At 45.1% G+C, this 27582-nt stretch overlaps 2 protein-coding genes across 8 annotated transcripts; both read left to right on the top strand.

Moving 5' to 3' along the window:
* Positions 1-108: 108 nt before the first annotated feature.
* Positions 109-14294, top strand: LOC130865516 (oocyte zinc finger protein XlCOF6-like). 2 transcript variants are annotated; one of them, XM_057756617.1, is made up of 5 exons: positions 137-264; positions 3757-3915; positions 4818-4944; positions 5195-5296; positions 8870-14294. In XM_057756617.1, the coding sequence occupies exons 2-5, from the start codon at positions 3856-3858 to the stop codon at positions 11242-11244; spliced, it is 2664 nt and encodes an 887-aa protein (XP_057612600.1). In that variant the 5' UTR covers positions 137-264; positions 3757-3855; the 3' UTR covers positions 11245-14294. The 2 variants fall into 2 exon arrangements, with proteins under 2 accessions (XP_057612601.1, XP_057612600.1); XM_057756618.1 differs by lacking the exon at positions 3757-3915 and having other exon boundaries at positions 109-264.
* A 1263-nt stretch (positions 14295-15557) lies between these two features.
* On the top strand, positions 15558-26778 carry LOC130865278 (zinc finger protein 260-like). Of its 6 annotated transcripts, none has more exons than XM_057756242.1 (4): positions 15558-15748; positions 20303-20484; positions 22844-22970; positions 24164-26778. In XM_057756242.1, exons 2-4 carry the CDS (start codon positions 20347-20349, stop codon positions 26131-26133), a joined length of 2235 nt encoding a protein of 744 aa, XP_057612225.1. In that variant the 5' UTR covers positions 15558-15748; positions 20303-20346; the 3' UTR covers positions 26134-26778. The 6 variants fall into 6 exon arrangements, with proteins under 6 accessions (XP_057612225.1, XP_057612226.1, XP_057612229.1 ...); XM_057756243.1 differs by having other exon boundaries at positions 16577-20484; XM_057756245.1 differs by lacking the exon at positions 15558-15748 and adding an exon at positions 15769-16625.
* The last annotated feature ends 804 nt before the right edge of the window (positions 26779-27582 follow it).

The raw sequence follows: 27582 nt of genomic DNA, 5'->3' as shown, positions 1-27582 counted from the left end.
AGTGGTGGTGCGCATGCGCCGCGCCATCCTCCTCTGGGAAAGGCTGGGAACATTGATTCACAGAAAACGGAAGTGGTCTGAAGCGGTCACATCCGCTTAAATCTTGACTCTGATCGGTTCTGTTATTTTGCCAGGATAGCACGGGAGTTTGGATTCTGAACACTGAGCTTCTGTGGGAGGAAGTCGCGGGGCACCGGCGTCGGTGTGCTGAGCTTTCTGAGGCGCGGCGCGAGGTGAATGGGCGAGCCAAGGAGGACTCGGCTGGTGAGTGTTGGTTTGTGCTGAGTGACAGCTGATGCGGCTGCAGGGGATGCTGTAGTTGAGCTGGGGAGGGAGTCCTGTGGGAGTCGGGAGAGCAGGGATGCTGAGGGAGGTCATGGGTGTCTGGGGGCGACCGCGCTGCTTTCGCGCCAAAATGTGTGGCCTGCAAGAAGAAAAAAAGTAGATTTAAAACGGAAAATGAACCTCTTCGTGGTTTGGGCTCAGTTTGAAGACCAGCTATTCTCGGTCAGTCAGTCGCTTCTCCCAGCAGGGCTAATACTGAGAATACCCGAAAGGAAAGCCAGGACATATGCATATGCACACTTAGCAGGGGGCACAGTCACCAGAGCTGGGAGGTGAGGAGCCTTTGTGCCGGCAGCAGGGCTTCTAGGACAGGACCATTTCATTCCCGGCAGACCATCTCCTGTAGGAAGCTTGGGAGGCAAAAACAAACCTAAAAGGCAAATCCTAATCCCTGGGTCCACTTTACATGAGGGCTGAGGTCCTTTGCAGATGAGGTGGGTCAATGCTGACCTCTACTGGGGACCATGTGGCCACGGTAAGGGTCGGTGTTGGCATTTGAGTCCTTATGGGGATGTTCTTTGGGCTGCAGAGTTTATTGAAGGTTCTCTGGAAACCTGTAAATAGACGTCTCTGGCTAGTTCTTGGCTGTCAAAGTAGTAATGCTCTGTGGACCTGTGCATGCCCATGTTTAACTCGGTGCTCCTCTGGTCCTCTGATTGGAGGTCACTGAAAGTCCAGGATGTCACTGAGTACATCCTGTTCTCCATGAAGACATTGTGGACAGGGGCCTGGTGTTTATGTGGAGGGTTTCCAAGTCAGGGAAGGGATTGGGCCTCTGAATTCAAGGGAAGAGAATGGGATGTTGGTCAGTAGATGTCCACAAAAATGTCTAGAAATGCAGAAAGAACCAGAAGCAGCCATTACCCCCCCCACACACACTGCATCCCATCTATGCTCTCAGAAGGCAAGATAGGTTTCTGGGCGTTGAGCACACAAGGAACTGCCTGAGATAATGGGGACTGTGTGTGGTTTGGTGTAGGGAAGAGATGAGACTGGTCCCCACTCTGTCTTTTGGGGTGCGTTATAGAACAGCACATAGCCTTATTTGTTGTGTCTGGGGAAAACGGTTATAGTAATGCTTATGAAATGGTTAAAAGTTCTGTGAGGGCTGGAGAGATGGCTCAGAGGTTAAGAGCACAGGCTGCTCTTCCAGAGGTCCTGAGTTCAATTCCCAGCAACCACATGGTGGCTCACAACCATCTATGAGATCTGGTGCCCTCTTCTGGTGGGCAGGCATACATGCAGACAGACATTGTATATATAATAAATAAATAAATTTTAAAAAAGAGTTCTGTGAGAGTTGGGAGCAGAGGCAGGTGGAACTCTGTGAGTTCAAGTTCAGCCTCGTCTACATAGAAAGCCCCAAGCTAGCAAGAGCTACATAGTGAGACCACCTCTCAACAGTGCTGGGTCAGAGTTGATCTGCAAATAATGAAAGCTTAACTTCTTCCTTTCCAATATGGATCCCCTTGATCCCCTTATGTTGTCTTATTGCTATTGCTAGAACTTCAAGCACTATATTGAAGAGGTATGGAGAGAGTGGACATCCTTGTCGTGTTCCTGATTTTAGTGGGATGGCTTTGAGTTTTTCTCCATTTAATTTAATGTTAGCTGTCGGCTTGCTGTAAATAGCTTTTATTATATTTAGGTATGACCCTTGTATCCCTAATCTCTCCAAGACCTTTATCATAAAGGAGTGTTGAATTTTGTCGAATGCTTTTTCAGCATCTAATGAAATGATCATATGGTTTTTTTCTTTCAGTTTATTTATATGGTTGATTACATTGATAGATTTGCGTATGTTGAACCAGCCCTGCATCTCTGGAATGAAGCCTACTTGATCATAATGGATAACTTTTCTAATGTGTTCTTGGATTCGGTTTGCCAGTATTTTATTGAGAATTTTTGCGTCAATGTTCATGAGTGAGATAGGCCTGTAATTCTCTTTCTTGGTTGGGTCTTTGTGTGGTTTTGGTATCAGGGTAACTGTAGCTTCAGTCTCACGATCCAAAGGAGGAGCAGAAGGAGAGTGAGCACGAGCAAGGAACTCAGGACGGCGAGGGGTGCACCCACACACTGAGGCAATGGGGATGTTCTATCGGGAACTCACCAAGGCCAGCTGGCCGGGGACTGAAAAAGCATGGGACAAAACCGGTCTCGCTGAACATAATGGACAATGAGGACTACTGAGAACTGAAGAACAATGGCAATGGGTTCTTGATCCTATTGCACGTAATGGCTTTGTGGGAGCCCAGGTAGTTTGGATGCTCACCTTAATAGACCTGGATGGAGGTGGGTGGTCCTTGGACCTCCCACAGGGCAGAGAAACCTGCTTGCTCTTTGGGCTGAGGAGGAAGGAAGACTTGATTGGGGGAGGGGGAGGGAATGGGAGGTGGTGGTGGGGAAGAGGCAGAAATCTTTAATAATTAAATAATTTAATTAATAAAAAAAAGACTTGAGATTAATCAATCCACAAGAACTATGTCATTTTCATTGATGTTTGTAGTCTTTTTTACTTTCAACTTATACTCATTTATTAAACTAGCATAGACTCAAAAAAAAAAAAACAATGCTGGGCGTTGGGGCAGCCTGCATGAACAGCTTGACAAAGGCCAGAGGGAGCAGCCTGACAGCTTGCTCGTTTTTGTGTGTATTTATAGGCAGGTGCCGAGAGTGGGCTGAGCTTCAGGTGAGTTCAGGTCCCCAGTGCTCACAGTTCGCACCTGCACCTTCACTTCAGAAACAACTAGGTTACTAGCTCCTCCTCTCACAGTTAGAAACTGGGAACTTCAGTGAAGTGTTCCTTAACTTCAGTCCTAACTATGGTGTTGGGTGTTTACTTCAGGGGATGGGAGTTGTTTGGGATTTTGGTGTGTGTGTGTGATTGTGTGCAATGTTTGTACGTGGATGTGGGTATAGGTACGCATGTCTGTCAGTGCACATGCTCTGAGGCCAGAGTAAGCTATTGCGTGCCCTGCTCCATCACTTCCGGCCTTATTCTCTTGAGACTGGGTCTCTCACTGAACCTGGAGCTAGGCTGATAGCCAGGGAACCCAGAGACACTCCTCTTTTGGTCCCACACAGTGCTGGAGTTACAGACATTTGTGGACAAGCCTGCCTTCTTCAAGTTGCTGGGGATTTGAACTCAGGTCCTCGTGCTGGTGCCACAAGCTCTCTTACATACAGCACCATCTCCCCAGGGTCATCACCCTGGTCAGTACCAGGAAGGCTCTTCTGAGCTTTGTCTGTTATCGTGTCTACACTGCAACTGTCTTGGGCCCTCAGAGACCCACGTGTGGCACGTGTTAGCTGGGGACACAAGGTCATTCCCTCCCTGGGGCTTTCTGCTGTCACTTTACACCTAAGGCAGACCACATCATCCAGGCTATGGGATTTTCTGCCCCACCACAGCTGCCTCCCGGGGGCCTCTAGACACTCACCCAGCTTCCGGTTCCTGAGAAAACTGGATCTGCTAGCAAAGAGGCCAAGGAGAGAAACGTGCCTGCTGACATGAATTTGTCCCAGAAGCCCCAGAGACTGAACCCACAGGAGCAGGATGGGTCAAGCGAGGTAAGTCCTCTGAGACTGGAGGACATGGGAAGTAGCAGGTCCTGGCCCCCAGTCCGATACAGACTTGTTGCTCCAGCTTAGGGCAGAGCACAGGGGCCAATGCCCTGCACCTCCTGGTCTTTATGTCACTCACTGCCCTGCCTCTTGGTGCTTAGATTTAGATGTAACCCTCAAACCTGCATCCCAGTTCCAGAGTCCCCAGTCCTTATCTTCCTGTCCCAGATCATATCCACTGCCATTTTGTGAATATCTTGAAGGAGTTTGTTTGATGTGGATGCAAGGCAGGTATGTCTTGGAGACCACGAGTGTCTGATGATGCCTAGCCACTAATCAAAATTCAGCTGTTTACTTCTCCAGCAGTGGTGGGACCTAGGAGAACACGGTGGTAAAGAGACAGACTAAAGTCTCGTTCAGTATCCATGAGTTGTCTTCTGGTTCACGGATGGGCTGTTTACATGTAATGATGTTGGAGATATTCTGACATGTGAGTTTCTGAATTAATGAGGATTCCCAAAGCTAAAATGTAGCAAGCAGCGCAGTTGATTCTGTGCAAAGTCTTCAGCCTCTGAGTGTTTCTTCTTTGTCTGGTTGTCAACTTCCCTTGGCAGTTCACCGCTCTGTGAACTCTAAGTGTCAGGCTGCTTATTCCTCTTTGAAGTATTCATGACAACCCATTTCTGACTGCTCTGGGGAAGAGAAATATGCGTGTATAATAGATGGAAGATTATTTTTACTAACTTTTTTGACTTATGAAATATTCAAATAATATATGTTATTCATATAATATGAAATAGCTATTTTCTGGAAAGTCTAATGATATGTCCCAGTAAAGGATCACTGAGCCACATTGTTATGTGTAATATGATAACTAGCTCAAAATGAACCGCACTTTGCTGTTACAGAGATTGGTGTCCTTTGAGGATGTGACTGTGGACTTCAGCTGGGAGGAGTGGAGGCACCTGGACTCCGCCCAAAGACGCCTGTACCAGGACGTGATGCTGGAGATCTACAGCCACCTCTTGGCAGTGGGTGAGCACAGCCACCTGGGGATCCAGGATGGACCTCATTGAAAGTATTTCCCCCTTTTTTTTGTAGAACGTGGTGGGGTATCAAAAGTGTGTCAAGGCTTTTCCCTATGGTTTGTCCTGATAATTCATTACTTTTAAACATACTAAGTTAATTATTCTGTGCCCACTACAGAATGTTGATTTTTCCAATCAGCCAGTGACCTCTAAAGCCTAAAACCCACACACTGAACAAATATTCTTCCAACTTACAGGGTACCTCATTCCCAGCTCCGGGGCCATCTTCAGGAAAAAAAAAAGAAAGGAGGCATTGATAGAAGAGGCTGAGTTCCCACGTCAGCAGAGTCGGTGTCGAGGTAAGTGACCTGGATGGAGGTCAATGTCATTGGTGTCCCTTGTCATCCATCCTCACTGTCCATCCCCTAGTGGTGGCCCCTCGTTTGCTTGCCGCTCTCGCTGTCTAAGCTTATGGTGCAGCCCATGAGATGGACCACAGCAGTGGGTGCCAAGCCTGCCTCCCACTCCAGCTCTCTACAGCCAATGCTGCAATGCTTTGTGACTATGGATAAGGCTCTCAGGGGTGAGCACTGGGTATGAACTGCCTCATCATGGAGATTACCTAAGCAAACTAACACAACCATAGTCTCCAGAAGGTCTACACGTAGATTTGTATTTGTACACCTTGTCTACAAACAATGACAGAAAAAACATGAGGGAAACTTAGTGGTGGTTGATGATTGGTGGATCAAGGCGTTGGGTAAATGCGTTGGTTAGGAAGGAAATTGACCGTTTGTTTTCATGTTAACCGCGGTTAGGGCTGGAGATGTGTATCTCAGTGGTAGAGCGCCAGCCTAGCAGGCACAGAGCCTTGGGTTCATTCCCCACAGTGATTGAAGTATAGACAGACAGACAGACAGACAGACAGACAGCTGTGTCCACATAGATAAGATGCATTAGTGAGGTATAAAGCTTTTAGCATAGGTGGTGATAGTTTGCATTGGATATGTTTAAGTTGGCTTCATTGTCATCTTCTTATAAAGCCATTACTATGTGTTTTCCTCTCCTGGTCCTTTACCCCTGACCTCCTCCAGTCGCCTCGTGCTGGTTCCTTTCCTTGCCACAAATGTCACCTATGCCCCACTACTCTTTCTTCCTCCTTCCGCCCTTCAGATCCCTCTCCTTTCACGGTACTTTTTCTACTTTCACTGTTTACACACAATGCATGTAGAGATACCTGTATATACACATACAGAAATTAAAATCTGCAGTCTACATGTAAGAGAAAATGTGGTGTTTGTCTGAGTCTTTCTTGATTCATCTAACATAATGATCTCAGGTTCCATGCATTTTGCTACAGTGTCCATGATTTTTTTTTTCTTTACGACTAACTAAAATCCCATTGTTTATATATTCTACATTTTCTTAATACATTCATCTGTTGAGAGACATCCGGTTCCATTTCTTAGTGCAGCCATAAATATGGCTGTGCAAGTGTGTCTGCTGATATTGATACAGAGTTCTTCAGGATGTGTGCAGGTCTAGCAGGGTCATATCGCAGTTCTATTTGTAGTTCTTGAGGACCTTCTGCTAGCTTCTTTAGTGACTTTCCGTGTCCTGCAGCAGTGGGCAGGGGTTTCCATGTCCCGCATCAGTGACTAGGGGTTTCTGTGTCCTACAGCAGTGAGCAGGGGTTTCTGTGTCCTGCAGCAGTGAGCAGGGGTTTCTGTGTCCTGCAGCAGTGAGCAGGGGTTTCTGTGTCCTGCATCAATGGGCAGGGCTGTATCTTTCCTTGAATGCATTTGTAATCTGTTCCTTTAGTAATAGTCATTCTGATTGGGGTGAGTTAGAATATGAAACAAGTTTTAATTTGCATTTCCCTGATCATTAAGAATATTGAATACTTTTTCAAATACTTATTGGCCTTTAAAGAAGCATTCATTAAATATATTAACTATTTCTTGATCGGAGAATTTGGTATTTTGGGCATTTGATTCTTTTATAGTTCTCCATATACTCTCTATATTAGTGTAAGTTAGAAAGACTTTTCCTCCAGTACATAAGACTGTCTCTTCATCCTAGTGATTGTCTCTTTTGCTGTGCAGGTTTTTAATTTTATATAATCATATTTATCATTTCACAGGATTTTTTCCTGTACTATTGCCTTCTTTTTCTAGAAGTCCTAATCCATGCCTGTATCTTTAAGAGTTTTGTATCTGTCTCCTTTAGCAGTTTCAAACTTTAATACATTACATTAAGATCTTCAGTTTGTTAAAAGTTATTAACCATTTATACTAAATTTTCCAGGTTTTTTAATATAAGATTTCTCCAGTGATCTGTTGTGTGTGTTTGGAATCAGTTGTAATAGCCTCTTGTTCATTTCTAATTTTATTGAGTCTTCTCTCTGTGTCAGTTTAGCTAGAGGGTTTTTTTTTTTTTTTTTGGTATGTGTAGGTGTTTTGCCCACACATAGGTATATGCACTATCTGTGTGCAGTGCCCACGGAGGCCAGAAGATGGCATCTAATCCCCTAGGACTAGTGTTACAAAGAATTGTGAGCCGCCATGTGGGTGCTGGGAACTGAACCTGGGTTCTCTGGAAGAGCAGTCAGTGCTCTTAACAGCTGAGCCATCTTTTGAGACCCAACCTCATTTATCGATTTGTTTCCTTCTGTGTATTGTTCTGTTAATTTCCATTTCATTAATTGCTGCCTTGATCTTTATTTTTTTTCTTTCCATCTACTATTTTGGATTTTGCCTTTTTCTTCATTTTCTAAGATATTTAGTTGCATCATTAGGTTGAACTCTCTCTTCTTTCTTTAATGCAAATACCTCAGATATCAACTTTGTCTTAGAACTGTCATTAGCTGTATCCAAAGAGTACAGAAATGATTTAATATCCTCCCTGCTTTCTTTGAGATTCACTGTTCTATGTCCATGTATCTGTGCAGCTTCTCTTATTGTTGGTGTCTATTTTATTCCATTATGGTCTTTTCAAATACCGGAAGTTGTCTCAAATTTTTCATATTGTTCAGAGTTGTTTTGTAACCTATCATGTGGTCTGTTCTTTGAGGAACTTCTATGGGAATATTCTACAGACTATCCCACCGAGAATAGTCTGTAGATATCCCTTAGATGTGTTTGGTCGGTGTTGTGGGATTTCCTTGTTTAGATTTATTTTTGTGTGCATGTGTGTGTATCTGTGTAAACACATGCCACGTGTATGGGGGTTTCCACAGAGTTCAGAAGAGGATGTTGGACCCCTGGAGCTGGAGTTAACAGGACTTTGTGAGCTGCCTGATGTAGGTACTGGAAACTAAACTCCATTCTTTGAAAAAGCAGCAGATGCTTTTCACTACTCTCATGTCACAGTATGAGATTGGAAAAGTAAGGAAAGGCTACTATATATGTAAATGTAGGAAAGAAAAGCTTTCTGATCTTAGGTTGTAGCTCAAGGATAGAGTGCTTTCCTAGAAGGAGTTAGACGGAGAGCTGGGGACATGACTATATGAGTACTTAGCTGGATGAAAATATGGGCAAAAGGCACAAGTGTGCCACTTCTTACCCTCCAAGCTCTGGCTGTGTAGGTACCCTATAGAAATTAATGTGCTGTTTTTGCCGAGTCTTCCCTACAAATATTTGAAGCCATATTTACCACGGACCTAAGTATTCATATTAGTATTTCTTCATCTGTAAAACAGGAAGAGTAGTTACAATTGCCTTAGAGGGTGGTTTGGGGATCAAATGAGTCTGTTTCCATCATAAAGAAAGCTGCCTGTCTGGCAAGTGTTCTATACCTAATGTTTGGCTCATGGTAAGGGATGTAGTTGTGTTCTACTCAATGTCAGCAGTACCTCGCTGTCATGAGCTCTGTGCGATTCCTCACGCTGCCTGTTTGTTATGCCTGTTCTCTCATCTCTTTTCTTCTTCCAGAGGTGGAATCAGAGTTTTCTGCCCCTCGACCAAGAGTTTCTGAGACTGAAGCATTTCAAACTAGTAAGGTCAGTGAAATCACAAGACACACCCTATGGTGTTCTATCATAGGACTGTGGCAAGATCCTGACCCTACAAAAAGAAATTGGCAAAGCCAGAAACCACCTTGGAGTGCCGGTGCTCTCCTCAACAAGAAAGCTCAGAGCACAGACGGAGACTGTGGATGGAAAGAGCCTGCAGAAGCCACTCCTTTGGTGTCCAGCCTCATTTCCACACAGAAGGGAGTCCCGGAGGCACTCACAAACAGTGAGAGGCATAACCTGGAGGCAGAGGGTGAAGACCAAAGCAAGATCACTAAACAGCTTAAAGATGTTGTTACCTCCGGTCAGCTCTTCATGCGAGACTCTTCTAATGCTAACCACACGATTCCTCACGAAGGCCAGAATTCCTGTAAAGGTAACCAGTGCAGGAAAGTTCTCACACATAAACACACACTGAGACAGCAACAAGGGCATCCTCAGGAGAAACCAGACAAATGCCCTGAATGTGGAAAGGTCTTCTATGACATGGCTGCTTTCAGGGAACATCAGGCAACTCACGCTGGAGAAAAGCCTTTCGCCTGTCACAAGTGTGGGAAAACCTTCCTCCAGAACTCAGAGTTGACCTCCCATCAAGAAACTCACATAGAGAAATCATATGAGTGCCCTGACTGTGGGAAATCATTCAGTCGTACATCCAACCTGCAGGTTCATCATCGAATTCACACTGGAGAGAAGCCTTACGAGTGCCGCGACTGTGGGAAGTCCTTCAATAATACATCCCAACTGAAGGTGCATTATCGAATACACACAGGGGAGAGACCTTACGTGTGCCCTGTATGTGGGAAAGCCTTCAAGCAGAAGTCAATCCTCAGCACTCACGAGACCATTCACACCGGGGAGAAGCCTTACGAATGTACTGTCTGTGGGAAATTGTTTAGCTGTACGGCCCGACTGAAAGTCCACTATCAGATCCACATGAAGGAGAAACCGTATGAATGTGTTGACTGTGGGAAAGCCTTCAAGCGCAAGTCGAGTCTCACTGTCCACCAGAAGATACACAGACAAACACAGCATGTATGCCGTGAGTGTGGGAAAGCGTTTAGCCAGAAGTCAGAGCTCAGCACGCACCAGAGAGCCCACCTGGGCCAGCGTGCTCACAGATGCGATGCCTGTGGGAAGGCGTTTACTTATGTATCCCAGCTGAAGATGCATCATCGAGTGCACACAGGGGAGAAGCCTTACAAGTGCCGCGACTGTGGGAAGTCATTTACTTACTCATTCACACTGAATGTGCATTGTCGAATTCACAAAGTGGAGAAACCTCACAAATGTACTGTCTGTGGGAAAGCCTTGGCCTCCAAGTACCAACTCGAAGAGCACGAGCGGATTCACACAGGAGAGAAGCCGTACGTGTGCAGCACGTGTGGAAAAGGTTTTCATGGTAGGTCGGGTTTCCTGAGGCATCAGATAACTCACACCAGGGACAAGCCTTTCGTCTGCCCCAAGTGTGGAAAGGCCTTCTTTCAGCGCTCACAGTTGGCATCTCATCAGCAGACACACACAGGCGAGAAACCCCATGAATGCCGTTACTGTGGGAAATCCTTCAGTCATACGTCCCAACTGACAGTGCACCATCGAATTCACACAGGGGAGAGACCTTACAAATGCAGCTACTGTGGGAAGTCGTTCAGTAATTCCTCCCAACTGAAAGAGCATCTCCGCATTCACACCGGGGAGACACCGTATGCATGTTCTGAATGTGGGAAGGCCTTCAGCCGGAGGTCATCCCTCAATCTGCACACGAAAATTCACACTGGAGAAAAGCACCATGTGTGTAGTGACTGTGGGAAAGCCTTTAGTCAGAAGTCGGTACTTCGAACACATCAGAGAATTCACACCGGAGAGAAGCCTTACAAATGCCGTGACTGTGGGAAAGCGTTGGCTTCAAAGGGCCAACTCCAAGATCACCAGAGAATTCACACAGGCGAGAAGCCCTACGTTTGCACTGAATGTGAGAAGGGTTTCTTTGGCAGGTCATCTTTGCATAGACATCAGATAACTCACACTAAGGAGAGACCTTTTATCTGTCAAAAATGTGGGAAAACCTTCATCCAGAAATCAGCATTGGTATCCCATCAGCAAATTCATACAGGTGAGAAACCCTACGTGTGCCCTGAGTGTGGGAAGGGCTTCTACAATAAGTCCTCTTTGCCCAGACACCAGATGACTCACACCAGGGGGAGATCTTTTATCTGTCAACAGTGCGGGAAGGCATTCCTGCAGAAGTCCGTGTTGAAATGCCATCAGCGAACACACACTCACAAGAAGCCGTAGGAATGACGTAGGAAACTGTTCCATAGCACGTGGCCCTGAAGGCCATCGTCATATCTGCAGAGCAATGCAATGCAGAGAGGACGAGAAGTCATCCAGCGTCAGCACAATGGATGTGCAGCATTGGATTCCCACTGGGGGAAGACACTGTTGTATTCTGAAGAGGGAGGCCTTCAGCAACGTGTCCGATAGCAATAAGTACCAAGCAGCTCGCACCAGACACAGCTCTCACAGGCTCCGTTTAGATGTGAAATCCTTTTGCAAGAAATCAACTTGTAGTCTCTGTTTTCACCTGAGGTATAATCCTTAAATTACTTGAAGAAAATGTTTTAAAAGAACGTATTGTACGTTATATCTTCTCTACGTTAAATTATCTCGATATGCACTGCTTTCTTAAACTCATTATTCATGAGAGACATTTGTAGTATGATTATGGGTTTCACCCTAGGAGGAAACCCTCACGCAATGGACTGAGAAAAGTTTCTCTATAGAAAATGGCAAAAGCCACATTGTTACCAGATTATAGAAAAGTTTGGGGGATTTTATATCAACAATATTCCTGTTAATTGTTAGATAGTAATATTTCTATAATGCAAGAAAGGAAAGGACAAGATGGTGTTATCTCTCAAAAGTATGTCTAATGTGTATGTATGGTTGCACATTCGTTTGTATGACATCAATGTTTACATACGTATTGCCTTAGACTAGTGGGGCGTGACATAGAATTTATTGCCTAACAGGAGTTTCTTTTTTTAAGAGTCTAATGTGTGTTGACAGCTCACCCCCTATTCATACCACTATCAATAATTAATTCATCTTTTCATCATATGAAAGTAACTTTTGAGGTAAACCCATAAGTGAAATTCTATAGCATTCACTGTTCCTTGTATTGTAACTTTTCTCTTTTGTGAGTAGCTCAGCTTATCGTTTCTCCACATGTCCCATCCATAGTGAGCTATGCAGACAGAACCAGCCATTCCTTAGAGAACCAACGAAGACTTCTTCATAGTTTTGTGCAGGCTTCTGATGCACAGAAGAAGACAGTAAATGGTGTGTGTGTGTGTGTGTGTGTGTTTGTGTGTGTGTGTACACATACATGAGTGTGTGCCAGGGCACATGTGTGAAAGATAAAAAACAATTTGTGGGAGTTGGTTCCTTATTAACAGCATGCAGGTCCCCAAAACAGAACTCAGGTAAGTCATCAGGCATGGCAACATGTGCTGTTAGCCACTGAGCAAGCTCATGCTCGTGCCCACCTATGGATTTCTTTTTTCTTTTCTTTTTTTTCTTTTTTTTTTTTTTTTTGAGTCAGAGTCTTACTATATAACCTTAGCAGAACTAGGGCTTACCAGGCTGGTCCTGAACTCACAGAGACTCGCCTGCTGCTGCCCCCCAAGTGCCGGGACTAGAGGCATGCACCACCATGCCTGCTTGAATTTTTGAAATGAAGTTGTATGCAGCATAGCCACGCTCATTTGCATATATCCTGGTTGTGGTTTGTTGTTCCCCTGTACCACTGAGTAATTGTGGGAGAGACCATGGGGTCCCCGAGCTACGAATGTTTCCTTTCTGGCACTTGACAGGATGTATTTGCTGGTGACTGACACATACATGAGTATTCCCATAATCCTTTGTTTTATAAAAAGCAAACCACATCTGTGTTGATATTGGTTTTCTACTCTAAAATACATACCTTCATTGGCAGTGTGGTATTCTATGAAGTTGAAATGCCATAATCCAGAGCCAGGTGTGGTGGTGCACGCCTTTAATCTCAGCACTCAGAAGGCAGAGGCAGGCAGAACTCTTGAGTTCGAGGCCAGCCTGGTCTACATAATGAGTTCCAGGACAGGTAGGGCAATAAAGAACCTGTCTCAACAACAGCAAAAAAAATTGGAGTATCTTCCTGAAAAGGATGAAGGAAAATAGTCAGAAAGGGGGAGCCAAAGAGAAGGGTAACTGGGTTCAACTGAAGCAGCAGCCTATTCCACCTAAATAAATAGACTTGTGTGAGAACTAACAGAAAAAATGCCTGAGATGCTGCAGCCTGTTCCCTGTGAGTCATTGCTTGGTGTTAAAAAACAAAAGTAAGAAAAGAAAACCTTGACTGTAAACAAGAAAACATGGAATAAGGAGCTGAGCTGAGAATTCTCTGAAGAAGACATACAGTCAAATTCTTTTAAAGCATTTCTCCTCCTTAGCTAACATCTCACTCTGTTCAGAATAGCTGTTATCAACTGACAGCAAATCTGCTGAGGCTGTGAAGAAAGGGGGCCTTTCTTGACTCCTGGGGGAATATAGATCGCTGCAACTCTAATGAAATCAGCACGGGGTTTTGTTGTTGCGTTTGGTTTTTTGGACTGATCTGGATTGGATTGGACTGGATGTTGAGACAGAATCTCACTGTGCAGCCTTAGTGGTGGTTTCTGAAATTACTGAAACCTGAACTAGCCCACGACCCAGCCACTTCTGGATACACATCCTGGGTCTCTGTACCATACCACCGAGATCCTGACACACCCATGTTTACACAATAGCGAAGAAACAGGATCAGTCTAGATGCCCATCCATAGAGATGGATGTATAATGAGGCTATAGTATAAATATAGTAGAATTTATTTATGGGTCATGAAAATGAAATTCACAGGAAAATGACGTGTTCTCTCTCATACACAGATGCTAACTTCTGACTTTATGTATATGCGGCTTCAGCTTCCGAGTGTGTCCAGTGGCCCCTCACCTCCTATGAGGCAAATGCTTCATCCCGGTGAACAGCTGTGGTTTGGGCTGCAAGACAGATGGGCACTGTGAAAGGTTTACTGACTAAGACCTCAGTTCTGGAAGGACAAGGTTGGGCTGAGACGCAGTACGTGGGTCTAGCAACAGTTATGTGCTTAGAAGTAGCAGATAAATGGGGAGCAGAGATTGATGTTCGCATGATACTAACTTTCGTGGGGTTTACTGTAATTTTGCCCTCTGATGATGGATGGCTGAGCCCACTCATCGAGTACCCTGGAGCTGTATCTTTGATGATGAAACTGTGTTCTCTAAATCATCACTCCTGTAGTCTGTTTTCTATGGGATCATCTGTGATCCGGGAATGATGGCACCTGAATGGCATAGACAAGAAGAGCGGAGTAAGTTGAAAGCCAGCCTGGTCTACGTAGTCTAGTCCAGTGGTTCTCAACTTCTAATGCTGTAACCCTTTAATGCAGTTCCTCATGCTATGGTGACACCAACAATAAAATTATTTTTGTTGCCACTTCATAGCTGTAATTTTGCTACTGTTTTGAACTGTGATGTAAAGATTTTTGGAACTAGAGGTTTGCCACAGGTTGAGAACCACTGTTCTAGGCCACCCAGGGCTGGAATGTGTTTACCCTGGAGATGACTCACAGTCTTTGACTTTGTTCTCAGACTCCATTAGGCCTTCCGATGCACTCACTACAGTGCTATCTGCTGTCCCCACTGGCCGCTCTCTCCATCCACCATTGTTTCCACTGTCCGCCTAGATCTACACTATTTCTGTTATGCAACCTAAGAAGAGCGGGTGTCTATCCTCTGGGAACCATGAGGTACCCCCAGTATGAAGTTCTCCCCAGTGTGAAGTAATGATGGTTCATCTCAGAGTCTCACCTTTAGTATTCCGTATGGCTTCCCTTCCTGTTCCTAATAACCCCACATAATTTACAACCTTTGAGAGATCAGAAAGGGCCTGTGTGGTGACACACACCTTTAATCCTACGACTCAGGAAACAGAGGCACGGAATGTCTGAGAGTTCAAGGCCAGAATGAGCTACTTGGCCAGTTCCAAGCCAGTCAGGCCAGCATAATGAGACCATCTCAAAAACAAGAACCCTTTTAAGTTCCGGCTTTAATAAAGAGAAAATGTGAAGAAAAGGAGAGATGGCTCCGTGGTAAAAGGGAATGTGTTGCTCCTGCAGGTGTCCTGGATGCTGTGAGCTCAACGTGCAGGCAAAAGTACATAGAATAAATCGAATAAAGTAAATCGGATACAGGGGAAGGGTACTTTTAGCAACATGTAGTATCACAGTCTCTTAGAAAAAGATAAGCGTACAAGTATTAATGCAAACCCCTGACAATGTGAGACAGTCTTGGACTTTCACTGTATCACATTCGCCTGGCTATATGGAACTGACACTTTGATGCTGGCTTCCCTGTCACTGGAGTGTGGGTGACACTTTATGAAAGCACAGAAACCACCAGATGAGCCATAGTAAGTACTGGCAAGATTGACCTCCCTAGTGGCGGTGCGCATGCGCATCATCCACGAGGGGGGGATGTGGTAATGGGCTGAAGGAACCATTATTCAAATCGGAAGTGGCCAAGAATCGTCACATCGGCTCAGATCTTTAGGTAGTTCGCTTCAGCTATCGTTGCCAGGATAGCCTGGGTGTTTGGAGTCCGAACTCTTGGTATCGTGGGTGGCTGCGGGCGGAAGTCGCGGCCCGGCGGGCCGTGCGCACAGCTCTCTGTGCGGTGCAGTGAGGTGAGTGGCTGCGGGGCAGGGCGGACGCTGTGCTGCCGAGCGCTGGTTTGTGCCGAGCGACGGCTGCCGAGACTGCAGGGGGATGCGTGGGTAAGGTGGGGGTCGTTCGATTCGGTTTCGTTCCGTGCTTGCGGTTTTCCGCGTCTTCTGTGTTTTGTCACTTTCCAGTGTGCTCTCCCGTGGGAATTCTCACGGTCGTCCGTGAAAATTTTCGTGGCCGGACTCAGTGTGTGTGCGCTGCAGGAGCCGATCCTGGGTGGGAGCCGGGAGCTTCAGGACGAGCTTGATGCGGTGATTGCCTTAGGAGCCCGGCGAGAGGGCTGCTCAGGCAGCGATGGAGCCCTGGGGCCCGTGTACCCTGCTTTGAGGCAACCGCGCTGCCTTCTGGTCTGCTAGTGTTTGAGTAGCTGGTAACTGGAGCCCTGGCTCCTGGTCAAACACTGGCCTGCGAGAGGAGAAAAACTCCAAAGAGTAGGTGAAAACGGGAAAATGAATTTTTTTTACGTTTTGGTCCAAAGTGGGAACACAGTTTCCTCCATCGGCGTTTGCTAAGCGGTGTTGACAATAGAGGGAGCTGCGGGAGAGCCGGGAGATCCCGTAGGTATGTCTGATGTCACCTGATGTCACCTGAGCTGGGACAGAGCCTTGGTGCTGGCCTTGCTGGCCCCAGAGACAGGTGTTCAGGGCATTTCCTTTCCCCGTATTATATTTACTGTATAGAGGTGGAGTTTAAAACAACAACAACAACAAAAAGGATTTTTTAAAAGAAAATCTAATCCTAATTCCGTTCCTATTGCCCATTTACATAACTATTGGGATTCTTTGCAGATGTGAGGCCTGATCGGAGGTTTGGCCTGTGCTTGGGACTGTGGATATGGTAAGAACAGGTGACTAACAGTTCAACGGATTGGTGCTGTAAAGAGGTTTGGGGGCAGAAGCCTGGGTTTCTGCAGCCTCATCTAGTAAAACTATTGAAGAGACCAGTGAGGAGGAAGAGCACAGAAGGGTTGCCTGTGTTCACACGGTGCCTTTGAACTGCCTGGAACAGTTCCAGGGGCTGTGGCGCTCTCTTCTGGCCTCCAGGGCCCTGCTTGAACCGACAACACACAGAGAGACACGTGCGGGCGCACGCGCACACAAACACACACACAATTTTACATTTTTTGAATAAGAAGAATAAAGCTTTTAAATTTCTTTCTCTACTTTTTCCAACTAATCCCCAATGGTGGTTTAAAAGAAAATGACCCGAAAGCAATGTCACTATTAAGAGGTGTGGCTTTCTTGGAGTAGATGTGGTCTTGAAGGAAGTGTGTCACTGTAGAGGTGGGCTTTGAGGTCTTTTTTTTTTTTTCTTTATGCTCAAGCTTCCCTCAGTATGACACTGAGATCACTTCCTGTTGCCTTCTGATCAAGATGTAGCCAGCACCATGTCTGCCTGCAGACTACCATCCTCCCCACCATGATGATAATGGACTAAACCACTGAGCTGTAAGCAGACACCTCCATTAAATGTTTTCATCAATAAGAGTTGCCGTGGTCATGGTGTCCTTTACAGCAATAGAAACCTAACTAAGACACCGGCTTCTTTAAAAAAAAAAAAACAAAAAACAAAACAAAACTAAGGAAAAAACAAAAAGCAGAAGATGGTTACATTAAGCAGAAAAGAAGTAAAATGACCCCATGCCTGTCTCTGGTGTTCTGATTTGGAGTCTAGGTCTAGAAATGGTAGCTGTGCGTTACAGTAGCCAAGCAGGGTGTGGTGCACACTACTGTCCTGCAGTCTTAGCGCTGTAGAGGCAGAGGCTGCAGGATCACTGCACATCGACAGCCAGGCTGGGGATGAAATAGGTTAGGAATTGGAACAGAGGAAAAGTCAGAGCCAAAGTGAAGAAGACATACACACTGTTTTTTAAGGAAAAACAGCTCTGTGTGTGTGTTTTGTTTTTAAGACTTATTTTATGTATATGAGTGTTTGACTGCGTGTATATAGGTATGCCAAGTGTGTTTCCCTGGAAGTAGGGTTACAGGGGGTTGTGAGCCACACATAGGTGCTGAACCCGAGACATCTGCAAGAGCAACAGTCGCTCTTAACTGTTGAGCCCCGTTTCTTTTCCTTCCTTCCTTCCTTCCTTCCTTCCTTCCTTCCTTCCTTCCTTCCTTCCTTCCTTCCTTCCTTCCTTCCTTTCGCTGAGGTATCCTATGTACCCCAGGATAGCCTGCAGCTCAGTTTGTAGACCAGTCTAACCTCAGCTGTGGTTGTGCGGCCCCTGCCTCTGGAGTGCTGGGGTTGTAGGTCTACAAATGCAGTTTGGTTTAAACCGCACCTGTGCTGAAGATCCTTCATGGCTGATGAACTGGGAAGTCCTAGAGAGGCTGTAGAGAGGGTGTATATTACAGTATGCAGTCTGACTGTCTTTAGCTGTCTTCTGTTCTCTCAACAGTTAGTCAATATCCACCTATGGATTTTACCTAAGCCGCCCACTAGTTTTCGACACCTGAAAAACTAGGAATGTCATCAGAGAGCATGTGAGGCCTGGTATAGAGATTTTCCCACCTTATTGTAATCTGCCTCTCTGACGGTGCCACCACATTTTTTGGTATTGTTTTGGTGTGTGTGTTATGCACATGTTTATTTGACTGTGGTTACATCTATGTGTACAGGTGATCATGGAAGCCAGAGGATAAAATCCAGTCTTTTCCTCAAGCCCTCCCTATCTGACTTTTTGAGACAGGGTCTCTGTTATCTGTGTGTGTGTGTCTGTGTCTCTGTGTGTGTCTCTGTGTGTGTCTCTGTGTGTGTCTCTGTGTGTGTCTGTGTGTGTGTCTTTGTCTGTGTGTCTCTGTGTGTGTCTGTGTGTATGTGTTGTGTGGGCACAATGTAGGACCATGTACATGCATAGGTCAGAGGACAACTATCAGAAATTAGTTCTTTCTTTCTGCCAGGCTTGCCCCAGGTGTCAAACTATCACACTCATGTTGTCAGGCTTGTTGGCAAGCACCTTTACCCTCTAAGGTTCTCAACCTTCCTGATGCTGCGACCCTTCCATACAGTTTCTCATGTTGTGGTGACCCCCAACCATAAAATTATTTCACTGCCGTTTCATAACTAATTTTGCTACTGTTATGAATCATGTTAAGTATATGATATGCGAACCCCAATGGGATTGCGATCCACATATTGAGCATTGTTGCCCCAAGGTATATTTTGGCTCACACCAATGTACTTTAGAAGTGCTTTGGTTTATGGTTTCATTCTGTTCTCTTACTACAAAAATTCCATAGAGCATGGTATTTGGACAACTTGAATCTACACTGCCAGGCTACTGGAACACTTGGCTCCAGAACAAATTGTTTCTCCACCCTTCGAAGTGTGAGCTGTTCCTGTGAAGCTGGCCTTAGGGGTGAATGACAGAAGTAGCTTCTACTAGCTTATTTCAGTGTTGTTTCCAAGCCAGACTTCTAGACTTGGTAGAGCACACATGCATTCCCTGCACTGTTATATAGCAAGTTCAAGGCCAGCCAGGTCTACATGAGACCCTACCTCAAAAAGAAAGAAAACAACATCAATGTTGCTTCCATGGTGGGGTCTGTTATTTGAACCCCTGTGTTATGAGTTATTTGTGGTTATGTGGAAACAAAGAAGTAACACTCTGAGGGGAAATTATTGGCTCTCAAGGTGGCCATAATTTCAGTGTCCTGGGCATGTCAGTGGTTGGGAAGCAGTCCTGTAGCCAGTCTTTGGAGGTCACTGAAAGGCATTGGTCTGAGTGGCTGCATCAGGAAAGACATGCATCGTCAGCCAGAGGGCTCTTGGTACCTGTATGTGACAAGCTGATGGAGCAGTCACTGACCTCAAGGCCATCCTGGAGTATATAGTGAGTTCAAATAAAACAAAATAAAATGGGGCAAAATTAAGAAAAGGAAAGGGTAGGCTTTCAAAATAGAGGTCCTGGTCCTTGTATATGCCTATACATTCTTTGCTATTGTAGGCATAAACTACAGAGATATATCAGAAGAGAACAGGCTGTGCGGTGCAATGCTGAGTTTGAATACTGTCTAGAAACAAGAAAACACAAACTGGGGCACTGTGTCATTTTGTGTAAGTCAGATATATACCGATCCCCTTCTCTTCTATTTGATGACCTTGGGTTGTATTAAGGAATATAGCACAGCCTCATTTGCCTCCTCTTAAAACACCAAGTGTAGGAGTGCCTCTGGCGTACAGCTGGAAGAGAGTTTGGGAAATAAGCTGATAACTAGCTAATATTTCTTCATCTTGTGAACTGCCCAGCTGAAGAGCCTCATCCTGCATCAAATTCCCACTGCCACTGGCAACACCTCATCTTTGCTTTACATCACCTTCCTTAATACCTTTCTGTGGTCGCAGTCAAGAGGTGAGGGGAAGAACTGGACATTTCTGGGCTTTTCTTGCTCTGCAGTACATACACAGTGACCTTCAGGTAGGGCCTTCAACTCTTTGTGAGCAAATGTTGGGTGAGTGATGGTATGGTCATGAACTTTCCAGGATTTTCTGGTATCTTTCCAAACCTCTAGGTGAGGCTGATCACTGCGCTGCAACTCTATGTGGATTCCCCCACATGCCGAAGTTTCTTCAGAATCCTGAGAAAATCAGAGGCAGACCAAGAGTAGAAGCCACAAAGAACATGCCTACTGACATGAGTTTCTGCCAGATGCCCCAGAGGTTAGGAGCAGAAGAGCAGAATGGATTGTGTGAGGTGAGGAGAGATGCCCCACGTTCCACTTTTCCCAGCTAGATTGCAGAGGGTGGAAGCAGCAGATTGGGTTCCTGTCTCGGAGACTGAAACCTCATCATTCCTTCATCTTGTCATTGGCATGCTCACTGGGCTACTTCTTAAGGTTAGGTTTATCTGCCCATCTATGGCTTCCTGAGGAGTCTATTTCTGTTCACCCAGAGGACTGACAGAACAAAGAAGTAGGTAAATCCAAGTCTAGCTTAGCTTGGTAAACCAGAGAGTTTTTTGTGTTTATCAATCATGGTGGCTGTATGAAGTGCAGCCTTCAGAGGCACGGGGCACTTAGACAGCCGCACCATCACCACCTGTCACCTCCTTCCCCACTGTTTGCCCAGCTTACACGTTTATATAACATGAAGGAGTGGTCTCCTGAACCTCCCTTCCTCCAGGAGGGCATGTTTCAATGCCAAGCTAACACCTAGTAGCGTGGTCTTCACACCACATGTATTCAGATCCCTGAGCCTTTGACTTTCTCTCCCACTTCATAGCTACACATTGGCTTCTCAAAGCTCAGTACCTTAATTTTTTAAAATTATATTATTTTGTATATATGAATGTTTTGCCTGCTTGCATACCTGTGTTCATATGTGTGTACAATAAGTACCCATGGTGGCCAAAAGAGGGCATTGGATCCTAGAACTGGAGTTCTAGCTAGCTGTAAGCTACCATGTGGGTGTTGGGAACTGAACCCAGATCCCTGGAAGCCAACACTCTTATCTGCTGAGCCCTTTCTTTAGCCTAAACCTGAGCATTTTAAAATAGTAATTCAGATATGTTGAGCTAAGTTAAGTTTGCTGTTAAGGTGATTCCATCTGTTTGTAGTTAATATGGCTACTGGAAATTTTGAGGTGACTTGTGGCTGCCATTTTATCTGCATTGGAGATTTCTGTCTGGAAAAGGATCAGACTCCAATTTTATTTTATTCTTGTAAGAACATTTCACAGTGGTAACATGCCTGCACTATTGTATCCTGCCAGGTTCACATCATGCTGGTGACCCCTCTCCTGTGATGCTAAATAAAGACACTGGGTTCAGGGATCATCAGCCCCAAATCCTACCCCGTGTAGCTCTGCAGTGCTTCTCTGTGTGGCGTAGCAGCCATGGTGGAGGAGGAGTGGTGGTGCTGCAGTGCCCGTCCTTCTGGCTGCTCCTGCATCTTCAGGGCTGCTGACGGCAGACCCTTCCAGCACCACATCTAGATGACACAGATTGGGTGCAATAGGAAGACCAGCCTGTTAAATGTGAACATCTTTATTCCCTGCAGTTAATTATTTAAGTGACAGTCCATGACTCTAAATTGAAAAGCCCAAACAAACCCTTTTCACCCACCTCTGGCCCACCCCAGAGTACCTCCTTGTGTGTCTCTGGGTGACAGCCACTTTTCAGACATTATGGATGTTACTGTCTCCTCCTCCTCCTCCCTGAAACCGTGGCTTTTGCTACCATTCCACTTTCGTTCTAGTTCTCTTCTAGGATAAGTGTTCTCTATATTCAATTCATACTTCTCACTTCCAGTTCACACTGCTGTACTGTGATTAGCATGACAGCCATTCCCAGCTATGTGCCTAATTTGCCCTTTCCAGCAGTTTGTGTTGGGAGCTGCAGACCCTCAGACCCTGAACTTTCTATGACCTCTTGCCTGCTGGAGTAAACAACGTGTTTTTCTATGCTTGCAGCTGCTCTGAGCACAGAACCCTCATGAGTTCCTGATAACAAGGAAGTAGTTTCTGATGGACTTGCAGTGGAAAATCCCCAGAGCTAGCCATTAGTCAAGGAGAGCACTATATAAGCTGTCTGGGAACATAATAAAATCGACATTCTTGCTTCAAGAGTGACCCATGTCTCTGTGTGTTCTTTGATCCCCAGACCCTTGCCCAACCATGGTTTCAGGTGGTGCAGGCACCACAAGTTTGCTTTGTATGTATTTCTAAAATTGTTCCTTTATAGCCCTATACTTGGGTCTTTATGTTTGCGATTTTGCAAGACTGAGTTTCTCTGAGAGAACAAACTCATACACAGTGTTAAATCCCAAGGACCCAAGACAGCTATAGACAGGTACAGGTCCAATGTGGCTTAATAACTGTCGTGCTGTTTAATCTTTGATAGAGAATAAAAAAGAATCCATTTCTGGCCTCCTGGGAGGGAATGATACTATTTAATTTTGGCCAGTTATTTTTTTATATATTTTTCTTTATTACCCCAAATACAAGGAGAAATAGGTATTTTGTGAAACACTTAAAGTTTAACCTAGAGGGAAGGGGTCACTGGAAACACATGTCCTATTTGTCAGTGATAATTCACAGTGAGTATGTTATTACAGAGATTGGTGTCCTTTGAGGATGTGACTGTGGACTTCAGCCAGGAGGAGTGGCAGCACCTGGACTCCGCCCAGCGATGCCTGTACCAGGATGTGATGCTGGAGATCTACAGCCACCTCTTGGCAGTGGGTGAGCACAGCTGGCCTGGTGATCTAGGATGGGCCTACTTTCCGTATTTCTCTTTTCCAAACATAGTGGAATACCAAGTCTTTTATGAATTTTTTCCCTTTTATCTTGAAAAAATATCCTTTTTGGATATTTCCATGTGTTGTTTTGTGCTGCCAGTAGTGAGTTTGATTCGTGGAGCCTGCATGGTAAAAGGCAAGGCCGATTTCCCCCAAGTTGTCCTTTGAATTCCACATACATGCCATGGTATGTGCAGCACCTGCAAGTGCACACACACACACATAGACACACACACACACAGAGTGTAAATGCGGGTGTGGGTATATATTAAGATTTTATGGGCATGGGTATTTCACCTTCCTATCTGTTTCTGCACCGTGTGTTGTGCAGTGCCTGTGGAAGCCAGAAGGTGGCAGACTCCTCAGAACTGTAGCAGTAAGTCAATTGCCATGTGGGTGCTGGGAACCAAATCTGGGTCATCAACAAGTGTTCTTACCCACTGAACCCTCTGTCCAGCCCTACCTCCTCGGTGTATATATGTATGTGTGTAATGTTTTTATAAAAATAAAGAATAACTATTTGAAGGTGTAGGTTTATTGCTCAGGGTGGAATACTTGTGTTTAGCGTGGGTGAGGCTCTGCTTTAATCCTCACTACCATAATAAAGAAAAAGAAACCTAACCAAAAATCAGATAAGAAAAGGGACAAAGGACATGAATATTCTTCAGAGCTAATGAAGTCTTCTTGGCAGTCTGTTCTTCAGGTCTTAGCTGTCTGCCGGCAATGCCTTGTCAAAGTCCTTCCTATTTACTACATCTGTATGGCTAGGGCTCTTATATGTTGAGCTGGGTATCTTTGCCCAAACCAAATCTTCTTCCCACAAATCAGCTAAGTGATTTTGGTCACTTACTATAGCTCCCAATTTCTCACATATAAAACAGGAGAGTAGATGTGGCTGTTTTGGGGATTGAGTTCGTGTGTCCAGTGCATACAAAGTTGCCTAATACACATGGGTGCTGTATTCATGCAGTTTGGTATGTAATAAGGGGTATCGTAGCGTATCTTACCATGGTCATCCACATGATGAGCGTGACTACTGCCTGACTCAGATTTCTCAGTGTTCAGAGTCAGTTCCATGTGATCGCCCCTCCGTCCTGTCCACTGTGCCTGTTCCTTCATCGCTTTTTCTTCTCACAGGTGAATTGCAGCTTGACACACCACATCAGCCAGTTTTTGTGAAAGCGTCATTTCTAAATGATGCACCCAGTGAAGTCACAGGACATGGTTCATATTGTATCGTTCTGGAGAGACTGTGGCAGGATGGCAGCAGTGCTGTGAAGACACATCAGCAAAGCCAGGTCCCACCCGTCAGCCCTGGTGCTTGCCGAAGCCAGAAGCCACTGAACACAGACAGTGGTGGTGACTCTGGAGAAGCTGGAGAATCTCTTCTCTCCGGACGCCACCTCATTTCTACAAAATGTGCACCTCCAAGGTGTTTCTCATTTGCAAAAAGCTTGAAACCTAACCTTGAAGCATATAGTGACCATCAAAGCAATGCCACAGAGCAGGCTAGTGACATTATTGTATCTCATCAGTTTATAACACAAGGCTCTTCTAACGGAGTGTGTACAATACCTCTTCAGAGAGAGAAATCATACAATGACAGTCAGCTTGGAAACAGTCTTTCTCCCAATCCACCACTTACAGAGCATGGAATTCCTTTTCAAGACAAAGCAGTTGAATATACTGGATGCGGGAAAGCCCTCACTGATGAGTCGGCTTTCTGTCAACAACAAATAACTAACAATATGGAGACATCTTTCATCTGTCACACATGTGGGAAAACCTTTCTTCACAAGTCTCAGTTGGTCTCCCATCCAGAAACTCATAGAGAAGAGACACCTTATGAATGTCCTGATTGTGCAAAATCCCTGAGGGGTATGTCCAGCCTGCACGTGCACCGTGAAGTCCACACAAAGGAAAAACGGTATGAATGCCATGTGTGTGGGAAATCATTCAGTTATACATCGCACCTAAAGGTGCACCTTCGAACACACACTGGTGAAAAACCTTATGCATGTTCTGAATGTGGGAAGGCCTTCAGCCAAAAGTCAGTCCTCACCATACATCAGAGAATTCACACTGGGGAGAAGCCTTACACGTGCAGTGACTGCGGGAAAATGTTTGTTTGTGCATCAGATCTGACAAAGCATTGTCGATTTCACACAGGGGAAAAGCCTTATGAATGCCCCGACTGTGGGAAATCTTTTAGTATTAAGTCTAACCTACTTGCCCATCATCGAATCCACACCAGTGAGGGGCCTTACAAATGCTTTGACTGTGGGGAATCATTCAGGAAAATATCCCAACTGAAGGTACATCATCAGATTCACACTGATGGTAGATCTTTTGTGTGTTCTGACTGTGGAATGGCCTTCAGCCAAAAGTCAGTTCTCATCACACATCAGAGAATTCACACTGGGGACAAATGTTACCCATGCAGTGATTGTGGGAAGTTGTTTCTTTATGCTTCAGATCTGAAGAAGCACTGTCGAGTTCACACAGGGGAGAAGCCTTACAAATGCCATGACTGTGGGAAATCGTACAGTGTGAAATCACACCTCCATGTGCATCATCGAATTCACACTGGTGAGAGACCTTTCAAATGTGATGACTGTGGGAAATCCTTCAGAAGAAACTCTCACCTGCAAATGCATCAGCAAACTCACACTGGTGAGAAGCCCTACAAGTGCTCTGACTGTGGGAAGTCATTCCGGAGAGCATCCCACCTGAAGGTACATCATCGAATTCACACTGGGGAGAAACCTTACGTGTGTTCTGAGTGTGGGAAGGCCTTCAACGATAGGTCAGTTCTCAGCACACATCAGAGAATTCATACTGGAGAAAAGCCCTACATATGCGGCGACTGTGGGAAAGCCATGTCTTCTAAAGCCAACCTCAAAGAGCATCAACGAATTCACACAGGCGAGAAGCCGTATGTGTGTGCGGAATGTGGGCGGGCCTTCAGTGATAAGTCTTCTTTCTATAGACACTGTAAAATTCACAGTAAGGATAGACCTTTTGTCCATAAGAAAGGTGAAAAGGGCTTCCTGCAGAATTCACAAGTGACCACCTATGAGCAAACTCACAGTGCAGAGAAACTATAGTGACACTCTGTCTATGGGAAATCTGCCGTTGTTATGGACCAGCTAAAGGTGTATCGTCAAGGTCATCCATACTACCATTACTGAAGCTGTGGGATGCTGTTGGTGCACTATCCACACCGTACTGGGAAGAGACATTATTCGTGTTGCAAATGCAGAGAGTCCTTCAAAATCATGTCATTTCAGTAGACTCAAGTGCTCATACCAGACAGTCTTCCTCAAGACACCTGATCATATAAAAGAATTTATTGTAGAGTCAGTTCCTCATCCATAGCCCTCATCAAAATATTCTTGGTTTTCATGAAAAAATATTTTATCACAGACCTAAGTAGGACTAGGGAGATATCGCACTCATTTGGTAAATTCTTTGTCTTCTGGATACTAGAGGCACACACATACACACATACATGCCATGGGTAACTACACATAATATGTACACAAACCTAACTATACAAGCCATAGGTCATAGTTTAAACATAGAAATAATTATATGTGAGAGAAGTATTAATGAACTTGTAGGAAGAAGCACAAATGTTTCCTTGCATGAAGAAATGCTGATTAATGATCTGAGGTAAACCTTCTATAGGTAATGGTACAAAGTTTCTAGACTACAGGAAAGTTGGAAATTACATCAATGGATTCTCTGTTTATTGTGGGATACCTTTTTTCCAAGACAGGGTCTCACTATATTCTTCAGGCTCTCCTGGAACTCACTATATAGACTAACTCACAGAGATCCGCCTACCTCTGCCACACAAGTACTGGGATTAAAAGTATGCACCACTACGCCTGGATGGATAATAATATTTTTAAATGTCAAAAACATTTTTCATCTCTGTCTAGGAAGGATATAGATCCTGGACTTGTCCATAGCATGGTGGCCAGCAGACAAAGTGACCACTTTTGACTTCCAAGGTCTTTCAGTGGATTCTCAGAACCACGTCCAGTCTCAGGGACCTGGAGACCATCACCTTCAGGGTGCTAAGAGATACAAGATCTCAGAATGTTCATGAGCCCATGTTAGTGCCTCCCCAGTGCTGGTGTGAGTGATGCTCCTCCATAACTTAGATTCTTCCAGAACCTCGGGGTGTGGCCTTGTGGACATGGCTTCTTTGTAGAGGTAACTTAGCTGCAGACGTACTTGGCCAGAGTTGGTGCTAAATCTGATGAGTAGCATTCTTTGAGTAAGTCATGAAGACGCAAAAATTTTGAAAGATGGGACTATAGAGGCAGGGGTTTTCATGACATATCTCCAACCCATGGAATGTTAGCAACAGAAGCTAGAAAAACTTTCTTGGGGGTTTCTAAAATTAGCCATCCCTTGGCCAGTGCCTTGATTTCAAAATTCAGGTCTCAAACATGGTGAGAAAATCAGTTCCTGTTGTTTTGCCAACTATTCTAAAACAATCTAGGAAAATCAAAGTTGTGTAGAGGGCTCTGGGAGGCCCACAT

Source organism: Chionomys nivalis, chromosome 23, assembly GCF_950005125.1.
Source record: "Chionomys nivalis chromosome 23, mChiNiv1.1, whole genome shotgun sequence".
In the NCBI taxonomy this organism is placed as follows: Eukaryota; Metazoa; Chordata; class Mammalia; order Rodentia; family Cricetidae; genus Chionomys; species Chionomys nivalis.
Note: the sequence above shows the minus strand (reverse complement) of the source record. Positions and strands in the feature narration are given on the sequence as shown.